The 18866-nt window shown below is 43.1% G+C and overlaps 1 protein-coding gene and 1 long non-coding RNA gene across 7 annotated transcripts in view; one reads left to right on the top strand and one right to left on the bottom strand.

Annotated features, from left to right (window-relative positions):
* Positions 1–1143: 1143 nt before the first annotated feature.
* Positions 1144–5444, top strand: LOC309383863. Its single transcript, XR_014173936.1, has 2 exons — positions 1144–3805; positions 4197–5444. It is a non-coding gene; the product is annotated as an uncharacterized lncRNA (long non-coding RNA).
* Positions 4377–18866, bottom strand: part of CYTH1 (cytohesin 1) — a 76096-nt gene continuing 61606 nt past the window's right edge. For 4 of the 6 annotated variants that reach the window (XM_081936806.1, XM_081936807.1, XM_081936810.1 and 1 more), the window contains exons 10-13: positions 10615–10693; positions 9900–9971; positions 7379–7533; positions 4377–6061 (exon numbers count right to left, since the gene is read on the bottom strand). In XM_081936806.1, the coding sequence (XP_081792932.1) occupies positions 5983–6061; positions 7379–7533; positions 9900–9971; positions 10615–10693 (385 nt within the window). In that variant the 3' untranslated portion in view covers positions 4377–5982. The remainder of the gene's footprint in view (positions 6062–7378; positions 7534–9899; positions 9972–10614; positions 10694–18866) is intronic. The other 2 variants (XM_081936809.1, XM_081936805.1) reach the window with 1 other exon arrangement.

The following is an 18866-nucleotide window of genomic DNA, read 5'->3' as shown; positions in this document are numbered from 1 at the left end:
AAGCTTTGCAGCTGCAGTCATACACTCACACAATTTGCTCCATGTTGATTTATTTAGAAGTTTATTGTTGCAGATTAAATGTCAGCTCTGGCTCCGTCACAAGGGGGCCCCCTGGTGATGAAACATAGTAATCACTGAAGGACTTGCCCTTGTGGAAAGTTCCAACGGATCCTTCTGAGTTCTGGTGAGGGGTGAAAAATCACTTCTGAAATTTATTTATTTATTTTCCTTTGGTGAGTAAATCTGTGCTCTCATTGAAAGGGATTCGCATCATTTCTTCTCACTTCCTGTGTTCCCAGGATGTTAGGCTATTAGATAAACAAAAGTGCTGCCATGCCAATATTAAGGGTATGGAAGGCAGTGGATGTTTGCCACCGTAACAAGCAGAGAAATAGAAAGTTTTTATGCAGATGAGGACTGATATGCTTTCCTGGAGGTTTTCAAGAAAAGATTGGGCATCTATTTGTATGAGGTGGTATAGGAATTTGTGCCTTAGGCAGGGAGCTGGACTGGTAGACAGTCCAGGTCTCTTCCAGCCCTGATTCTATGACCTGAAGGAAACAGCTTTTTATTCTGACCGAGGCCTCCCAAGAGCATGAAGCAAACTCCTGGTCCCAACAAAAAACCCTTTTATTAATTTACTGTGAATTCTGCTCATTCACATCCAGCAAAGTCTTTCAAGGAAGGATTTACAATCACAGACCTTACCTGGCTTGAAGAGCTGGCAGGCCAATATCTGCAAAACTTGGCAAGGAGTCTCGGAGAGTCACAAACTAATTAAGCAAACTAATTGTCTCCTGCAAACTCCACTCCCCTTTTGCTCCTCCTTTATTTCCTCTGGGAGGGGTCATTCATCGTCCACCTGTGGCCTTACTCCCAAGTCGACCCCTGTTCTTTAGCTGTTCCCTTCGTCTGGCAACTCTGCGCATGCACACACTGGGAACAGGCTCCAGCTGTTCATCTGCTTCACTGATGTCTGACTCTGAAGGCAGCTGATAACTGGCATACGGCTCTGGCCCCCTCTCTGCCTCTGACACAGAGCCCTCATCAGAGCCTTCCCCAGACTCCAGGACTGGCCCATGTTCCTCCCCAACCTCCTCACTGTCCGAAACTTCTGCTGGCCTCTGGCAGACCACAACACTTTTCATATACAGAAGAAACTTTGCATGTAGGTATCAAGTGAGGTACTGTACAGTATGAATCAACACAACACACACACACACAACCCCAGTTGTCAAATTACATTTTCTAGACATGATTTCTTTGTGATTGCTAAAGGCCATTTCACAGAAATAATGAATTCCAAGTAGGCAATTCTCATTTTAAACAAGGTCTGCAATAGTAGAATGACAATTCAAAAAGCAGTTTGCTGCCATCTTCAGGTAATCAACCAGGCAGCAGGAGTTTCAAAAAGTACATTTGAGGAAATACACGATACACCCACCCACTCATTTCCTGAGTGTCTTTAATAAACACTGGCTCCGTCACTTGAATCAGGTAACTACAAAACTAAGCAGCTTCAAGTTCTGACTGGCAGTGAAGGTAAAAGGGAGATAATCACCATCAGACATTTCTTTTCCATTTTGCCAGTGGAAATAATAAAGTGAATGTAATTTGCCTGGGTGCTTGCAAGAGAAACAAGAAATAGCGCCGGAGTGATTCACACACCCTTGTATGCATCATAGGCAATGAATGAAATCTTTGGGTTTTGATAAAAGAGTTAAAAAAAACCACTCCCAAAACCACACAATAGACCTGTTTGTTTTGGTGGGTCTGCTTAGCGATACTAAACAACATATCTGAGATTTCATCCGTGGCCAACTCCTGCATTGAAACCATGGACAGCGACTGTCAGAACTTGTTGAGTTTTGGATAAAGTAGACTAATAATATGACTTCCTTTTCTTTGTTCTTCCTTTTCTTTCTCTCCTTTTGCTTTCCTTTCTCAAACATTTCTTTACAAATTGTAAGCAAACTAGGAAACAAATTTGGTTCATTTGGCCACCACCCCGTTCCTTTTAAATGATCTGGAAAATTGGAGAGGATGGTGGATGTAGCTCTAACTCTGAAAAGTCATCCCTCTTCAACACCGATCCTCCCTGTAAGTAAATTAATATTTGGATTTAACTTGGCATGCCAAGTGGTACAGCATTGGCTACTCAACTTTCTAAGTCAGGGGTAGTCAAAATCAATTTCATTGAGGACCGCATCAGAGCTCTAGTTGACCTCGGGGGCTCAGGGGGTGCGGCTGACTGGGTGGGTGTGGCCAATTGGATGGGCATGGCCAGCTTGATGCCACTCACTGGGCGTGGCTGACTGGGTGAGCGTAGCCAGCTTTACGCCACTCCCCAAACTGCTGCCATGTTTCCTCTTCGCATTGGGTAGACTGGGCCAAAGCCACACTGGCGTGACATTTCCTCTTCGCATTGGGTAGATCAGGCTGAAGCGACACGGGCCCTTACGTTTTACAGGATGGTCTCACAGGTCGGTTTCAGCCCGCAGGCCTTGTGTTTGACACCCCTGTTCTAGGTAGTTTACAATACTGTAATGCTTCACAATTTATTCTTTAGAACCCAACCACATGTTCAATAGATGTGCTGGACTACGACACCCAGCATTCCCAGACAGCATTGCTGACTCCCTTGCCTGATTCCTTATAGAACTTCAGCTGCTCTAAATGCTTACCTCATTTCAGAATCTATTTTGAAAGGCATCCAGGGTGGGCTAAATTTAAGATTAGGTCATGTCTGCAGGAAAAAGCATCATCAACAGCCCAGGCCTGAAATCCTCATATCTCCGCTACCAATTCGGCAGCGGGAGCATGCGCAGAACGTGCATGATGATGTCTGGGTGGGTGGGTGGAGCCTTGTGCCACTGCCACTCCCGGTTTGCCCGAACTGGTGCGAGCCAGTAGAATGCCACCTCTGCAACAGCCTCTCAGCTGCAAAGTTTTGGGAGGCAAATCTTCTCTTTGAGCAGCCTTCCCTCCCTGGTGCCCCAAGTCCATGCCTTCTGCCTTAGGCTGGTGAAATCTACTTTTTTCATCTCTACAACCCAGAAGGGGGTCAGTAAATAAAATTGTGAATGTGGCCACAAGATGTGCCAACTCATTTTCTGCACAAACATCCATTCCTAGCTAACTTTCCTCTTCATCCCCACTTTCTTAATTTCAGCATCCCAATTTAGTGGGCTGTTGTGAAATGCTTGGGAGTCAGAAACCCTGGCTGTTTTATTCCCAATTACCCAAACATGGTCTAGCTCTAGCATATCAGAGTTTCCTTTTTGCCTGCTCCAAGGATAAACATTGCATTCGTTAGCTCTAAAGGGACCTGGTTATTTTATTTTCTTGGCTGAGTGGGAAACTTCCCGCTTCCTTCTTGCAACTGTGCATTTTATTTAGTTTAATTACATAGAATAGCCCTGAAATGTTCTAAGACTTCAACAATTATCTTAGGTTTTTTTTATATACAAGATGGCAAGTAATATATAAATCCCATCATCAGACAAGTCTGCACACGTTGAAAAGCTCATCATTTCTGTATCATATTTTTAATCTCATATAATTATTTAAAGAAAATAGACATCTTTCAGTATAAGGTGCAAATCAGGAAGAGTTAGGTCCAACAATGGACTTCATCCTGCCTTCATCCTCCATAGCCATTAAGAATTGCTTAGACCCACCTCAATGTACTCTTTTGCCCCCCAACAATAGGCAAAAACCTAGGATTGGCTGGCAATAACCTCATGCAAAAACATTGCTGCTGGGATTCCAAATTAATTCAATCTCATTATCCTTGTTTACCCATGTCACGATGTTAAAAAGTTTGCTAGATATGAACTGACTGAAACTGACACTAAAGAGTTAAACTGAGAAAGCTTTATTGCGCAGGTCATAAAAAAAAAGTTATCTGAAAGTGATTTATTGCGCATGTCTTCACACATTCCAGAGCTTTCCTTCTGATCTTTGTCCGACTGCCAGGGAGCTGGGAGATGGAGCTTTTATTATCAAAATGTAACAATTAGTTAGTCCTGTTTTATTTACTTTTATTATTTTTGTATTAAAGTTTGTTTATTAATTAGAATATGCTTCTCAAGTCTATTTTTCTTTTCTTAACATCTTAATGATATGCTGTCGGGAATCAGCCCGGTCCATAGACCTCATTTTTCATCAGGGTGTTTTTTCCCCTGACAACCCAGCTACAAGAAGACCTTCATATGATTTTGATTGTGCAAATTCAAAGAGGCTGCTGAGATTGTCTGGCCCCTAACCAGCAAGAGTCGGAATCTTTTTTCTTCTTCTTTTTTGGTGCAAGACAGTTCTCAGAACACAAAATTTGCCTAACTGTCGGCAGAGGAACACAAGCAGACAAAGATCAATGTGAGCCAGAGGTGAGTTCAATATTTATTTGCTGCAGGTGTTCTGTGCTAAATCACAAAGTGGTGGGAAACGAAAGTTCCAAACCAGCCCTGAAAAACAGATTCAAAACGAAACTATAACCCAACTGCCTGACCTGTAATAGCTTTCACTCTTCCCCCCATTTCCCCCTTGTGCTACAGCAATATGCAGGAACCCTGCCGTGTTTCATAAAAACGATCTTTAAAACAAATACAAAATAATCTCCAGGGGAAAGAAATCTGTACAGAGAGTATCTACATCTCAGATAAATAGGTGGTGGGTTTGGAGGCTTGGAGAACTGTGTGAGGAATCGAGAGCTCCCCCAAAACTTTGCAAGGGAAAGCAGCCTTCTCTGTGGCTACCCTTCTCACCCACCCACCCCACAAACCCAGTTGCAAACATTAGCCAGCAAAGCACACCCGATCCAAATCCCTCATCTCCAACCGCTCACTTGTGCTTCACTCGGGGTCAAGAACTACTGCTTCCACTGGCAACCTCAGCTGAACTCATCCCTGCCAAAAAAAGAACTGCAACAGGACTGATCAGAAAGACAACACTCAAGGTGTGTGCTTTACCCTTCCTTATTATTGGAAGGTCCCCCCCCCCTTCTTCCTTAAACGCTGCTATTCTGAGCTATTATTCCAATGCTAAATAAAACAGAGGGTGGAGATTTCACAGCCAGCAGCTGCATGGGGCAGTCCCCACCAACAGTTGGCAAAAGTCTTCCTGCAAAGCATCAATACTAACCACACAATCCGCCTGCCTGCTTCTGCAAGTCTGTGAACTGGCTTACAGCAGTAACAAGAACTCCCTAAAGTAGGTGCCCTCTAGAACGAGGGCAGTGGAGACCCTGGAGGTGGCAGCCTTGCCCTAGGCCCCCTCATCCAGGTGTTGGAGCAGACATCTTGATTGCTCAATACTCCTAATGGTTAATTATTAAAAAAAGTGAAAGAGGATCCCCAGCTAACCATGCCTAGCAGACCCCATGGCTGAATCGCTTTGGGAATGGAAGCCACCAATCTTGCTTGACTAACAAATAAAAAAATAAAGGCAATAGGAGGTGTGTCTCTGAAATCTCTAGGCTTCAAAGCTAGCATGTCTGCTCTATAGATCAATGTATGCCTTTAAAGGTATGTGGTCCACTCCTGGTGCTTGGCCTTTAGAGAGTAGCAACGGCAACTTAAAATAGAGCTGCATCCCCTTAGGGGTGCGTACTGCGTTATGCGCTCTACCTCTCCATTAAGCTCACACAATGAACAAATAAACTATGATAGCCCCCAAAGACTCCAACCGCTTTCTCTTCTGGTCAACTGGACTGCAGAAGATGCCGTTGGGATTCAGGTTGCCAAGAAGCTGGCGTTCTTCCCCAAGAAAGAAGTTAGTGAGTTGGTGGCTACCATCCAACTTAGTGCCCCCTCCCCTTCTTCCTGTTGCCAAACAGGAAAAGAATAGCAAAAGCTGAAGCTGGGCTCCTGAAGGCAGCAGTAGAGAGCAGGCGGTCTAGGGCAGCCTCTCGTTTCCCCCACTCTGGTGGAGATGGAGAGGCATCCCCTGCCAAGGTCACCACCATAGAGTTAGACCAGGGGACTAATGCCGCTTGGTGGAGGAAACCTTCTTCTTGCGTGCCGCAAGCATCTCGTAGAAAGGGTCCCGGCTAATTGCAGCTCTGAAGAGAGAAAAACGGGGCAGGGGGAGAAAAGAGATAATTAAACTCTTAATCAGCTTCCCAGGAGGACTTAAATCACAGGAGCTCAGAATGGCTTCAACTTCTTTCCTGACTCTTTTAAGGAAAGCCGCCTTCACCGGCCATTCTCCTACCTAACAAGGAGATCACCAGATCACTATTTTAGGTTACACAAAAGGCAAACGCTTCATTATGATTTCATTGAGAATTACCCTACCTCTTTTCCTCTTAATCAGAGCGTTGACTTACAACCACAGTTGGAACTTGAATTTCCATCATAGATCATTGCATGACAGGATCCGATTTTACAACCATTTTTAATATCTACAGGGGTGTCAAACTGACCGCCCGCAGGCCAGAGACATCGCGCACAGGCCACGCCCAACCCAGCTCTGCAAAGGGGGGGGGGGGACACACACACCATGATACGTCACGTGATGGCAAGGTGACGCCACAAGTTTGTGACCAGTGTAGTGGTAAGTCAAGTCACATGGTCATAAGTGTAAATCCTACTTAAAATTGCAAATCGTAATCAAGAGACTGAAGGATAACAATAAAAGAGAAAATGTGCAGCTCGGGGTACACTGTGAATTTGGTTGTTTTCTTGCAGACGTTTCATTACCTAAACTAGTAACATGATCAGTGCTGTTGATGTTATTTTGGGTAATGAAACACCTGCAAGAAAACAACTAAGCTCAGAGAGCACCAAGGACACCTAAACATGAGCTGGTTACCCAAATTTAGATCATGTGGGTGCAGGAGTGGGGTAATGGCCATAAGTTTTAACTTAAGTCATAACCATAACCAACTTTTTGGGGGGGGGGCTGTCATTAATTCAAAATGTCATTGAGCAAATGGTTGTAAGTCAAGGACCACCTGTATCCCTACAAGCCTATTGACAAAGATTACCCTGTTTCCATGAAAATAAGCCCTCCCTCATAATAAGCCCAATCGCATGCACTAAAATAAGCCCTCCCTGAAAATATTGCAACACAGCAGCAGCCATGAGGTGTCCACGCTCGCCTCCTCCTGCACCTCAAAAATAATAAGACCTCCCCCAAAATAAGGCCAGGGGCCTATTTCGGGGGGGGGGGGAAATAAGACCCTGTCTTATGTTCGGGGAAACATGGTAGCAAAAATCTAATGCTGCTCCTCTCTCCCCAATTTAAGGTTCTTCTTTGGCAAGAGATTTATACTTCCTCTTCCTGCTTCCCTATCAAAAATTTGAATTATACACACAAAGTTCTAGCAAATTGCCATATTGCTTCAAACCCTAGGCATTCCCTTCTTCTGTCTCACTTGATGCATTTGATCCACTCGTCCTTCTCTTCTGTCGTGGGTGCCGAGATGCGGTACACAGTGTGGTTTCCTTCGACCACACGTCCGTCTGCCTCCGTCTTACATGCTTTGATGACCTGGTCCTTGTTGTCAGGGATATACAGTTCAAAGCAGTTCTGCAAGAAGAACAGGTCAAAACTTATTGCTTCATTGAAGACGAAAGTCAGAAGTGTCAACACACAGAATGCAGTTGACGGAAAAGTCACAAGTTTTCTGCAGCAAATATCAGTTCCGTAAACCAACTTCTGCTAACTGAAGTAGGAAGATATTAATTCAACCTACTGTAGTTTCCAATGTCATCCAAAAATGATAAATCATGATTACCAATTAAACCATCAGTATTAATCTTGAAACAATCACTAAATGGCTTATTGCAAAACTGGTCGTATTAATTTCCAAATTCAGTTGAAACAGGAAACTATGGTTAAAAGGCTTCCCAATTTTATTGTTCCTCTGTTGGAGGCCTGAACAAAAGAAAACCGGTAGGTATTGTCAAGAAGTGTCTTCATCTACTCTTTTATTAAGCCAAAGTCAGGTTATAGCAATTTATAGAAATGCTAAGGTGGCATCTACATTCTAGCTCAGATATGACAAAGTTCATCTTGACTGGGCAACCGTTTCAGGATAGCGACAGGGGTGGGCTTCCAGGGGTTCGCAGGGGTTTGGGAGAACCTGTAGTTAAGATTCAATGCAGTTCAGAGAACCCCTAAATCCCACTCATGGCTGGCCCTGCCCACCCCGCCCCTTCCCTCCCAAGAGTCCCCACACCGCCCATTTTGGATGCAGGTAAGTGCAGGGCGCAAGGGGAGGGGAGGGGAAGGCGAAAAATGGGCCTATCGGAAGTTCGGGAAGGCCGGAAATGGGCTTGTTTCTGGCCTCCAGAAGGCCTCTGGAGCCTGTGGAGGCCGTTTTCGCCCTCCTGGAGCCTCTAGGTAAGCTTCTGGAGCCCAGGAAGGGCAAAAATGCCCCCCCCCCACGTGGTGCAGAAGGCCAACTAGGCCACGCCCACCCAGCAACTGGGCAAAGCTAAAAATTTTGAAGCCCACCTCTGGATAGCGCATATCAGAGTTGTCCATGCTTCAGCAATCATTTGGAATGCTTGGGAACATGAGCAGATCACCTCCTTAAGGTAACTTAAATCTTTTTCCAGGCTACTGTGCACTGGAAAAGATACAACCACATTAAAGAAGTGCTTCCTCTTTATTTATTTATTCACATTTTTGAACTGCCCAATCTCCCTCCGAGAGGCACCTTTTTTAGAAACAGTGTTAAGCTATTAAAAGAGTTCTTAACCTGCTGGGATGAAGGAGGAAGTTATTTATTTTTTCTTTCCCTTTCCGTTTTGTCGCACATCCAGTTTTTCTTTTCTTTTAATTTTTTTTTTTTGCATGGATGCTTATCTTTTATATGTATAATTCTTGGTGTTATTTGCATTAAGGAAGTATTTCTCCTTTGTATTAAAGAAGTACTGTTCCCTTATGGTTCAAAACACCTCTTCCAAATCACTTCTGAAGCAAGGCCAGCCTGAGTAAATGGTTTGTGCACTAAAATAAAATATTCTAAAAAACAAACAAACCCCGATCATCTTAAGAAATCATCTGATCAAGATCTATTGTAAAATAGATCAAATGCAGCAAGGTACGGCTTGAAAATATTGTGGTCAATTCTCGGAAAACTATATTTTTTCCTCTGTGCGATTTCCCTGATCTCAGTGCTTTGGGGGTGTCATGCGTAATTTTCCTTCTCTCACTGAGTAATAGAAACAGAAACAATTCTGCAATGTGGGTAAGCCTGCTTAATAACTCATATTTCAGGGTTACTCCCACTTTTCTTGAATTCCCTCTCATTTTCTTTCAAAGCATGCAGAATGGCAACAGGTGAGGGCTTGGGAGAGTTTTCTGGGGGGTTCATTTTGGTTTTGAATAATGATCTCCCCATCTTGGTGCATATACTAGAACAGCAATGGCGAACCTTTTCAGCACTGAGTGCCCAAACTGGAACGTTTGAGCATGCGCCTATGTCTGTGCACTGGAGTGTCGGAAACCTGAAGACCAGCTGGCTGGCATAATCATGCGGGTTTTTTCACCATTTGGGGGGCTGTTTTCAAGCTGGTTTTCAGGTCGTTTTGGGCCCAAAAACCAGCCTGAAAACAGCCCCAAACAGTCTGGTTTTTGTTCATTTTACAGGCCGTTTTCCGGTGCTCCAGCGCCCATGAAAACCAGCATGCGTGCCGGAAATCAGAACAGCAGCTGGTGATGGCGCATGTGCCCACAGAAAGGGCTCTGCGTGCCACCTCTAGCGCATGCGCCGTAGGTTCACCATCACAGTACTAGAACTTTCACTTTGCTTCCCACAAGAAACGATGCTTTCAACTTTTAGTAACCATAGTTACATAATTAAAACAAAACAAAAAGGAATGAAAGGCTGCAAAAAGTTGATCTCGCCCTATCTCACAACAGTCTCCAGGCTTAGTATTACTCACCGGTTTCTTAGAATCTTCCACTTCACGGATGCTTAGATTCTCCAGTGGAATAATGCCTCTCGGCTCCTTGTCCTACAAGATAGTCAGATTTGAATCCATAAAATTATCTTCTCAGTTGTAGCACATGTTACAAATGTTCATTCATCACAAAGTTAAGTGGGGAAAAACCTCCCCTCTTAGACACATGTATCCAGACAGATGCTTTAAAGACAAAACTTTCAGTGAGAAGACCAAAGGCATATATCATAATAAAGGAAGGAGAAAATGGCATGAAAAAGGCCAACAAATATATTGGGGCACAGTTTTCTGGGTTTCATTGTGGTATTTGTTCCAATAGTGAAGATTTCAGGACAACAGCTTATGCTATTGTGTTTCCCCGAAAATAAGACAGGGTCTTATTTTCTTTTGCCCCCCCCCCAAATAAGCCCTTGGCCTTATTTTCAGGGAGGTCTTATTATTTTTGAGGTGCAGGAGGCGGCGAGCGTGGTCACCTCATGGCTGCTGATGCGTTGCAATATTTTCAGGTAGGGCATATTTTCGGGGGAGGACTTATTTTAGCACATCCGCTCAAAAGCCTGATTGGGCTTATTATCCGGGGAGGGCTTATTTTCAGGGAAACAGGGTAAATACTCCAATCTTATGTTAAAACAAGACTTCACATTTAGAGTAGCCCTTGGGTGCATCTGCACAAATGGTGACAACCTGAGACACTCACCGTGGTGTACTCAAAGTAGTAGAGGCAGTTGTCTGTCAAGATGAACCAGCGTCGCTTCCATGTCTTCACTCGGCCACCTGCACAAGGGAGAAGCAAGCTTGACAATGCGTGCCCAGGCCAAAAAGCTGGCTCTGGACACAAGAGCAGCTAAGGCAAAGGCAAAGCTACAGCCTACGGGCACAACAGACAGTAGCCGAGCACATGCTTGTCAAGAGCGCAAGCAGAGCCAGCCCCACACCAAGAGCAGCAGGTGGCTTCCAGCTGAGCACAACAGCTTGAGCAGGAGAAAAGGTTGCATTGGTCAACCCTACTATATGCTACCGAACAAGCCTGCGTCTGCTCTGCACAAGGATGGAGAAGAGGCAACAGATTTCCACTAAGATAGAATTGCTATGAGTAAAGTCTATATTTTAGCCAGATCCTCAGATGAAGCTGCTCTCTAGGATTCCACTTGAGCCCAGGAAGCCAAATCTACACCACCCTCTCGCCTCTTTTTTATTACAGGTTAAAGAAGAGGGGATTACGTATTTACACTCCATGATAATTTGGCAGCCAGGAAACAGCCTTTTTGATCTTGATGCTCTCACCCCTACCTGACCATGAGACACCATCGTATTTTAAGATACAATAAGCTAGGCTAAGGGAAAAGTCCTTGATCAAAACGGGTGACAGGAATAGCTATCCCTACCCCACTTGCCTTCAAGATGCAATAAGGATTTTGGATGTGTGAAACATTACTTGTGCCTGATGCAGAAAAAAGGAAGCATGCTAAAGGGCCTGATATTGGAATTTGCTCTTAGCTTCTTTCAACTCCATGCCTTCTAAATGACTATCTCAGACCTATGATTCCCATTTTCCCAGCCTAAGACAGCGGTCCAAATCACCCAAAGGGTACCAGATGAACAAACATTATCCTATGTAAACAGGATGTTTTCAAAAGAGATTTCCCCAATAGTTAGGGGATACGTCTACAAGGCAGTTGGCTCAAATTAACACCTATTAGGGATATGTACCGTATTTTTTGGAGTATAAGATGCACCTTTTTCCCTCAAAAAAGAGGCTGAAAATCTGGGTGCATCTTATACACAGCATTTTTTGCCTCCTGAAATTCTGCCCCTTCACCAAAATGGCCCTCCCCAGCCCCCAGGAGCACTCTATAAGCTTCCTAATGCCCCCCCTTTTTTTTTTTTTTACAAAAAACGGGTCCGTTTTCATGAAAAACGGGCCATTTTGGGAAGTTTGCAGAGTGCAAAAACTTTTTTTTTTAAATTTGCCTCTTCAAAACCTTGGTGCATCTTATACTCCGAAAAATACGGTATATAGAGATCTCCTTTCTTTTTCCTAATACTAAGTTCCTCACAGGTAAAACAACCTGGCTTTGCCAGTGGTTAAACAACCTCTTTACTCCCAGTGTGTTTCAGACATTTATCCTTCTGTTTATCCAAAACAGAAGCTCGGTGGAAAAGACCTAAATCCTGTCAGTTTATTTCATAGCAATTGGTTCTTTCTGGGTTTTCTCCCCTTTTCCCCAACTAAACTGTGCCCACAATTAGCCAATGGCTTTTTCCCGAAAGTCAACTCAATGTCAATAGGAAGATTCAGATGCAGGGAAGCACATTACTTTTGGCAAATTGTGACAAACATTTTAAAAAAACGACCTCGGGTTTTGTCAGAGATTGAGAAACTGTGAAAGAATTGATACAAATGGGTACTATTCTGAACAGTTACTTCCCAGAGGGACCACCAAGGTAACTTCTATCCACAACTGCCTGCCTTCACTCATTAAAGGATGGAAGTTTGCACAGCCCCCTTGGGCTGGTCTAGCCAGTTTATACAAGGGGGAGAGGGGTATCCTCTGGTGCCAAGAGGCAGAGCAAAGTTGAGAAGTGAAGAGGCAAGATCAGCTCAATCAGCAGGGGCTACTCTGGCAAATCCAGAGGAGTAGAGTTGAGCTAACCAGAAATTACCAGGAGCAAAAATATAAAGACCCACTCAGGGAGATTCTTACGCCACATATAGGCACACACAAACAAGAAGACTTCATTCAAGCAACATAAAAACAAAAAACAGAAAGAAAGGGACAATGGTGGGTGGAAGAAGCCAATTGCTCCAGATAATGCCTGCTACAGTCCCCAAGGAACTTGGAAAGCTTCAACTTTTGGGAGTTCCCTCTAATCATGGAATGACCGACTTCATCGCAAGTCAATATATTACAGAAAGACAAAGAAAACACCCCCACCCACCCCCAGGGGAGCCGATTGGTAAACTCAGTAAGTCTCCAGTTGTATCCTCACAAGTATTTGGCAGTAGTGTTTTGCCCATTTCGTTTCACTGTAGACAAAACTCAGCAGGGTGGACAAACAACCTGTGGGGCAGCAGAAGACAACTTCCAGAAGAGCCCACCAGAAAAGAATGCGGTGAGCTGGCTTCTAAGGAACGCTAGGCCAGCCACCTTTAAACTGAGGCTTTCATTCAACAGGAAGAGAAGTGATTTGTCTACCATGATATTAAAACTAAGACCAACAATTGAGGATCAGGGCATTGGATGAAGATGATGATGATGATTAAAGTTTTTTTTTTTTAATGCATTTGTCCCAAACTGTGAACTGAAAAGCAAAATGTGAAAAGATCCGCCATTTCACCTCCCTTCCTTTTTCTCTTAAAAGTTCTTAAAGTGAAGCTCTTGTTTCAGGATGGTAGACTTACAAGTGTCAATTTCAAAACACCCTTTGAACTTGGGTGAATATGTAAATAAACTCTAGAGTTCCAGGGAATAAGTAGAGGGATATAAACCACCAGGAGGTTTCAGCCATCATTTTCCAACTTTTATCTTTTGACAATTGAACAACTGTAAGTATAAAACAGCTGAATATTCAAGAAACACCTTCGCTTCAGAGAATTCCAATTTGCTGCCATATTTATAACTAAGAAATGCTGAGGGAACAGTATTATATCTGAAATGTTACAAGCTAATAACTTATAGCAGGGGTGTCCAAACTTGGGAACTTTAAGACTTGTGGACTTCAACTCCCAGAATTCCCCAGCCAGCATAGCTCCACAAGTCTTAAAGTTCCCAAGTTTGGACACCCCTGACTTATAGAATAGTAACTGACAGGGTTATTAAAATCCCAAAGAGCTCCTTGCTGTCAACTATTGTTCATCCTGATTTTCAATTCAGACATGGCAACTTTAATAGTTGGGGTATATTTTTAATGGCCACAGGCAGGGGTGTCAAACTCGTGGTGTCACATTATCATGTGATGTATCATAACTTTTTCCCCCTTCACTGAACTGTGGGTGGGGGTGGCTAACATATGATACATCCGGCCGGCAGGCCACAATTTTGACACCCCTGGCCTAGGGAGATTCCTACAATAAAAGATACACCTGCATTGCTTTTAGTTACACACTATTTTAACCCCTCCCGGTTACAAATCACTTAATAATACAATTATAGCTAATGCTAATATTATATGATTAACAAATGATGGATTCCATCCATTCAGCTACAAATTCACTGGGTGGCATTAATCAAGCCTCTGCCTTCATCAACCAGGCATCTCCAGGGATGATGATACTTTAATAACCACGCAGGCTAAAAATTACAGGAGTTACAGTCTGGACTTGTTGGGCAGATTCCTGGTTCAGGAAGGTTCCGATCAGGGGTGGGTTCTGGCTGGCTTTACTGCCGGTTTGCTACCGAGCATGCGCGCTTTGTGCAGTTCAATTAAAATTGAACTCAAAAACAAAATGGCGGAAGCAGCAACCAGGGAACCGGTTCGGGGGCATGGCCGGTTCCAGTGACCCAGGCCACCATACCACTACCTGTTCGGCCGAACCAGTAGGAACCCACCTCTGGTTCCAATCCTGTTCTTATTCCAAGTCCATAAAATAGAAAGGATAACCTATTTACAGATTTATTGTAAATATCAGAAAAAGGATTGTTAAAAACTGACAGCCATAAATTGATCAATAAGTTAACCAACTGAAAAGAAGAACCTTTATTATGCGTGGTGAATTCTAGTCAGTGGGAGTAGCATTAAACCAAAAACCTGATCTAATAAGAGATAGGATCACGATCTTCTCTCCTCTGATCCAGTTGGACATTTTGATCCTGTGCCATCCCAACTAACTGGAAACTATCTCATATATAATTAAGGGAGGGTTCTTCTTCTCTGTTCCCCACAGGACCAGAGCATGGCTAACTCATTGCCACAATCAATTAAACAACTAATATTTTATTATTCCTTTTCACATTGGTAGCATTTTTGTTTTGTTGAGTGCCCCTGGATGAAAATTACACATTACCAATAGGGATTCTGCATTTAACTCTGTTCTCATTGATTAATTGTTTCCATTTTCTTTGCTTTTTTTAATGACAAGCAGGAAATATGAACGGGTTCCTCTTAAAAGTATCCTCTTAGTGATACTTTTCCTATCTGAAAGTAATGGGAGGGGGTTAATTAACAGAAGATATTTTAGATTTAAACAAAAATACGCACTATGCTAGGACCTTGGGCGAGAGGTTGTCCCAAAGGTGCTTTTTTCTGAGGCAACTGGATTTTGTTTTTTCTTTTGAAAATTAAAGGAAAATAAATCCTTCCACTCCGCACTATCCTGTCAGAGCTGAAGAAGCTTCTTGTCTGAGAAGCAAAACTTCTTCAAAAGAAAAAACAAGTCCAATTGCCTCTAGAAAAAGTACCATTGGGACAACCATCACCTGGATGACTGAGAATCACTAAAGACTTTTAAATGGAAAAGAGATTCATGATTCATCTTACAATCATTTTAAGTTCATCAGCTGTATGATGTAGGGCGGATGAAGGTTCATGATGGCACTGCAATCATCAAGATTGAAGTAAAGCATCTGGAAGAAGCCTGCCTAAGACTGGAATGGTATAACAATTGTGTTAAATACATAATTAATCTGTGGTATGCTAAGTGTAGCCAAAATACATCTCCCAGCATCCTTCAAACTTAACGAGAAATGTTTTTTTTTTCCTGTAATATCTATCCCAGAACAGGTCAAACAACATTTTGGGATTGGAAGTCATACTTTATTTTTAATTATTATTTTCAGCCTGTCAGCACCATACGGACAAATGTCAGTAATACTAAGGGCGAGATGGAAAAAAAGAGAGAAGCTGACAATTCTGAGCTCTCCCCACTCCTTTTTTTTAATGGGGTTGGAGATATTTAAACTTGCTCTCTTTCAATTCTTTCCTTTTTTTAAAGTATTACTTTAAAATTAGTATTACTGAAAATATTATGCAGATATATCCATATTCTCTACTATCAAATTGTAACCCTGAATACTTCCAAAGGGGTGTGGGCTTCCTAAAGCAAGAGAAGCATCCTATTCCACAGGAGGAAGAGGGTTTTTTCCCCAAGCCCTATCATGCCCTTCCTACCGTGTTTCCCCCAAAATAAGACAGGGTCTTATTTTCTTTTGACCCCTGAAATAAGTACTTGGCCTTATTTTTGGGGAGATCCTATTGTTTTTGGGAGGCGTCAAGCGTGGTCACCTCATGGCTGCTGCTTTGTTGCCATATTTTTTTGGGAACGCTTATTTTGTGGGGAGGGCTTTTTTTTTAAGCATATACGCTCAAAAGCCTGATTGGGCTTATTTTCCGGGGAGGTCTTATTTTCAGGGAAACAGAGTAGCTCCTGCCACTCTGGAAGCTCAAACCCACATCCAGGCCTAGTTCTGACAACCCGAAGTCCTTCAGGACTATAGAACTTGCCATACTCTCACAGAAGACATCCAGCAAGATCAGAGTGAATTTTAGAAAAGCAGGATGAAGAGGATAGCTACCCGAATCATGGTTTGGGAAAGTCACTGCTCTCTCTTCTCTCTCCGTTTCGTGCCTAGCAGAACACAAGGACTTCCTCTCCCACCTCTGACCCCCCCACCATCCCACGTCTACCCCACCCCACCCCAGTTCCCCAGGGACTGTGCAGCCAATTAGCAATGGTGGCAACAATAGCAATACGAGTAACATCAGCAGCAAGTAAAAATAAAAGAGAACAGAAAAAAAAACAAGCAAGCACTGCAGCACGGCCTCGGCCCCAGCAAAGCTAGCAAGGAGATATGGGGGTACGTACCTCCTGAAGTTTGGGGGCAGGGAAAGGCAGAGCCAAAATCATGGAAACATACAAATGAGGGAAAAAGAAAATTAAAAAACAAAGGACTAAAATTTGCCCTTCGTGCACATTTCAATTGCAGTCAGCAGTGGGCACCGCCCAAGCTAAACATTTTTGAGCAAAAGGGAAAAAGGAGGGAGAGAGAGCTCTCCTTAAAGGGAGTCAACGTATCTCCTACTTTAATACAAAAAAAAAGGACCGATACATTTCTGGGGCTACCAGCATGCCAAGGCCATGAATGCAGCAGCCGCTGGGATACTTGATAGAAAGGTTCACCTCTCTGGATTAATTCTTGCCATTGGCCATATCATGAATGTGTTTGCCACACAAACAGTTGACTGAGGAGTTAGTGCTTTTAGTACCAAGGCAGTGGTGGGGGTGTTAAAATGGCCTGGAGCCAGGAGACCTCTAGGAGTGGGATGGAAAGGGCAGCATGCATCATCAAGGGCCAAAGGGTTCAGCCAAAGAACAGCCATATGTGGAGAAAACCAGGGTTATATCCCACACAGTCCAGGCCAATGGGCCTACCTGATCCACCTTTGTTCTCCTGTTACCCCCACCCTCCCCTCTGGAACACAGCAAAGAGGCCTCATGTCTCCCTCTGGGTGAATAATGGAACACCACCACCCCACTTTTCTGTCTCTACAGGGCAAACCTCGGTCTCCCCTTCTTTGCTGTGCTCTTAGCCACATTTTCCTCAATTGCACAATATGCTGCAGTTCTCTTTTTTTAAAGGATGTCACTGAATAGACATCATCATGACAATTCTAAAAGGATTTGACCTACAATGATGGGGATTGTCCCCATTGTGGTTGTCTCTTGAACTTGGGACCTTGCTATTTGGGCAAGTCTTCAGGCTACGATGTTCATTCCACTCAGACAAAAATTCATATCTTCTAGATAAATAAACCAGGAGCATTTATTCCACTCTCTTTTGTTGCCCCTGAGAAAAGTTAACAGAGGAAATATCCAAACCAGGAGGCACTGGAGAATTGGGTGTCAGGTACAATGTTAGGGTTCTTGGCATTAATACGGTCACAATTTGAGACATATTTTTAAAAACAGTTGCCACAGAAGTTGAAATGCAAACAACAAAACATTCCGCCTTTGGAACTGAAGTAAATTTGTTTCCTGAAATGGAATATTAAATGTTGGAATTTGCATTTCACTTCTAAATCCTCATTTCTTTTGTTTCAATCAACCTCTCTTGGCTAGATGGCAAGAATCTACCCTAAACCATGGTCACTTCTATATCTAAGGGGAAGCACAAAAAGAACTAATAACAGACATTGTCTTATTCTGATAGTCAATATGACTATAATTTTATGGATTCATCAAATTTATATAGCCACCCATCTCACAGAAGGTGACAAAAGTTGTGCTGTCCCTCAGTTGCCTCTACTTGCTTAACCTCCTCAATGTGAAGAACCTCTTCAGAACTGGGTCCAGCATGTAGCCAACCAAGCAGCCTTCAATTTTTATCCTGAGCCATAACCAATTTTAGTTCTCCTGCATATGCAGCTTAACAGTTCTGCCCAAATACTGCAGTTATTCTTTAAAATGCCAAGCGAGCTAAACATGTTTGCTCAGAAGGGACTTTAAATTCCTTTCATGCAGCTACTCAAAGTCCAGTGAAATATTTTTCAATAAATTTTTAGGAATTGTAAAACTGAAAATGGAAGAGATTTCAATTTTCTGGGGTTTGCTGTGTAATTGAAAGCCATCCGATTTTCAACTATGCGACTATTTAAACCAGGGGTCCCCAAACTTGGCAACCTTAAGACTTGTGGACTTCAACTCTCAGAATTCTGGGAGTTGAAGTCCACAAGTCTTAAAGTTGCTAAGTTTGAAGACCTCTGATTTAAATGGAATGCCTATTACTCATTGAGCAGATATGATACAGATAGACTACAGCTCCATCATCCTTCGGCTATCGGGGGCTAGTTAAAGGACAAAAAATGTTGAATCTAACTCCTAAACCGCCATAGCTTTCCTATTCCCATCACAGAGAATGGAATTTCTGGATCATTTGCTACCGAGCTAAGACAAACCTTATTGCAATTACTGTAATTACAATATGTATTAATCTTATGATTATATAGGAAACT

This window comes from Natrix helvetica, assembly GCF_964273705.1.
Source record: "Natrix helvetica genome assembly, chromosome: 1".
Lineage (NCBI taxonomy): Eukaryota > Metazoa > Chordata > Lepidosauria > Squamata > Natricidae > Natrix > Natrix helvetica.
Note: the sequence above shows the minus strand (reverse complement) of the source record. Positions and strands in the feature narration are given on the sequence as shown.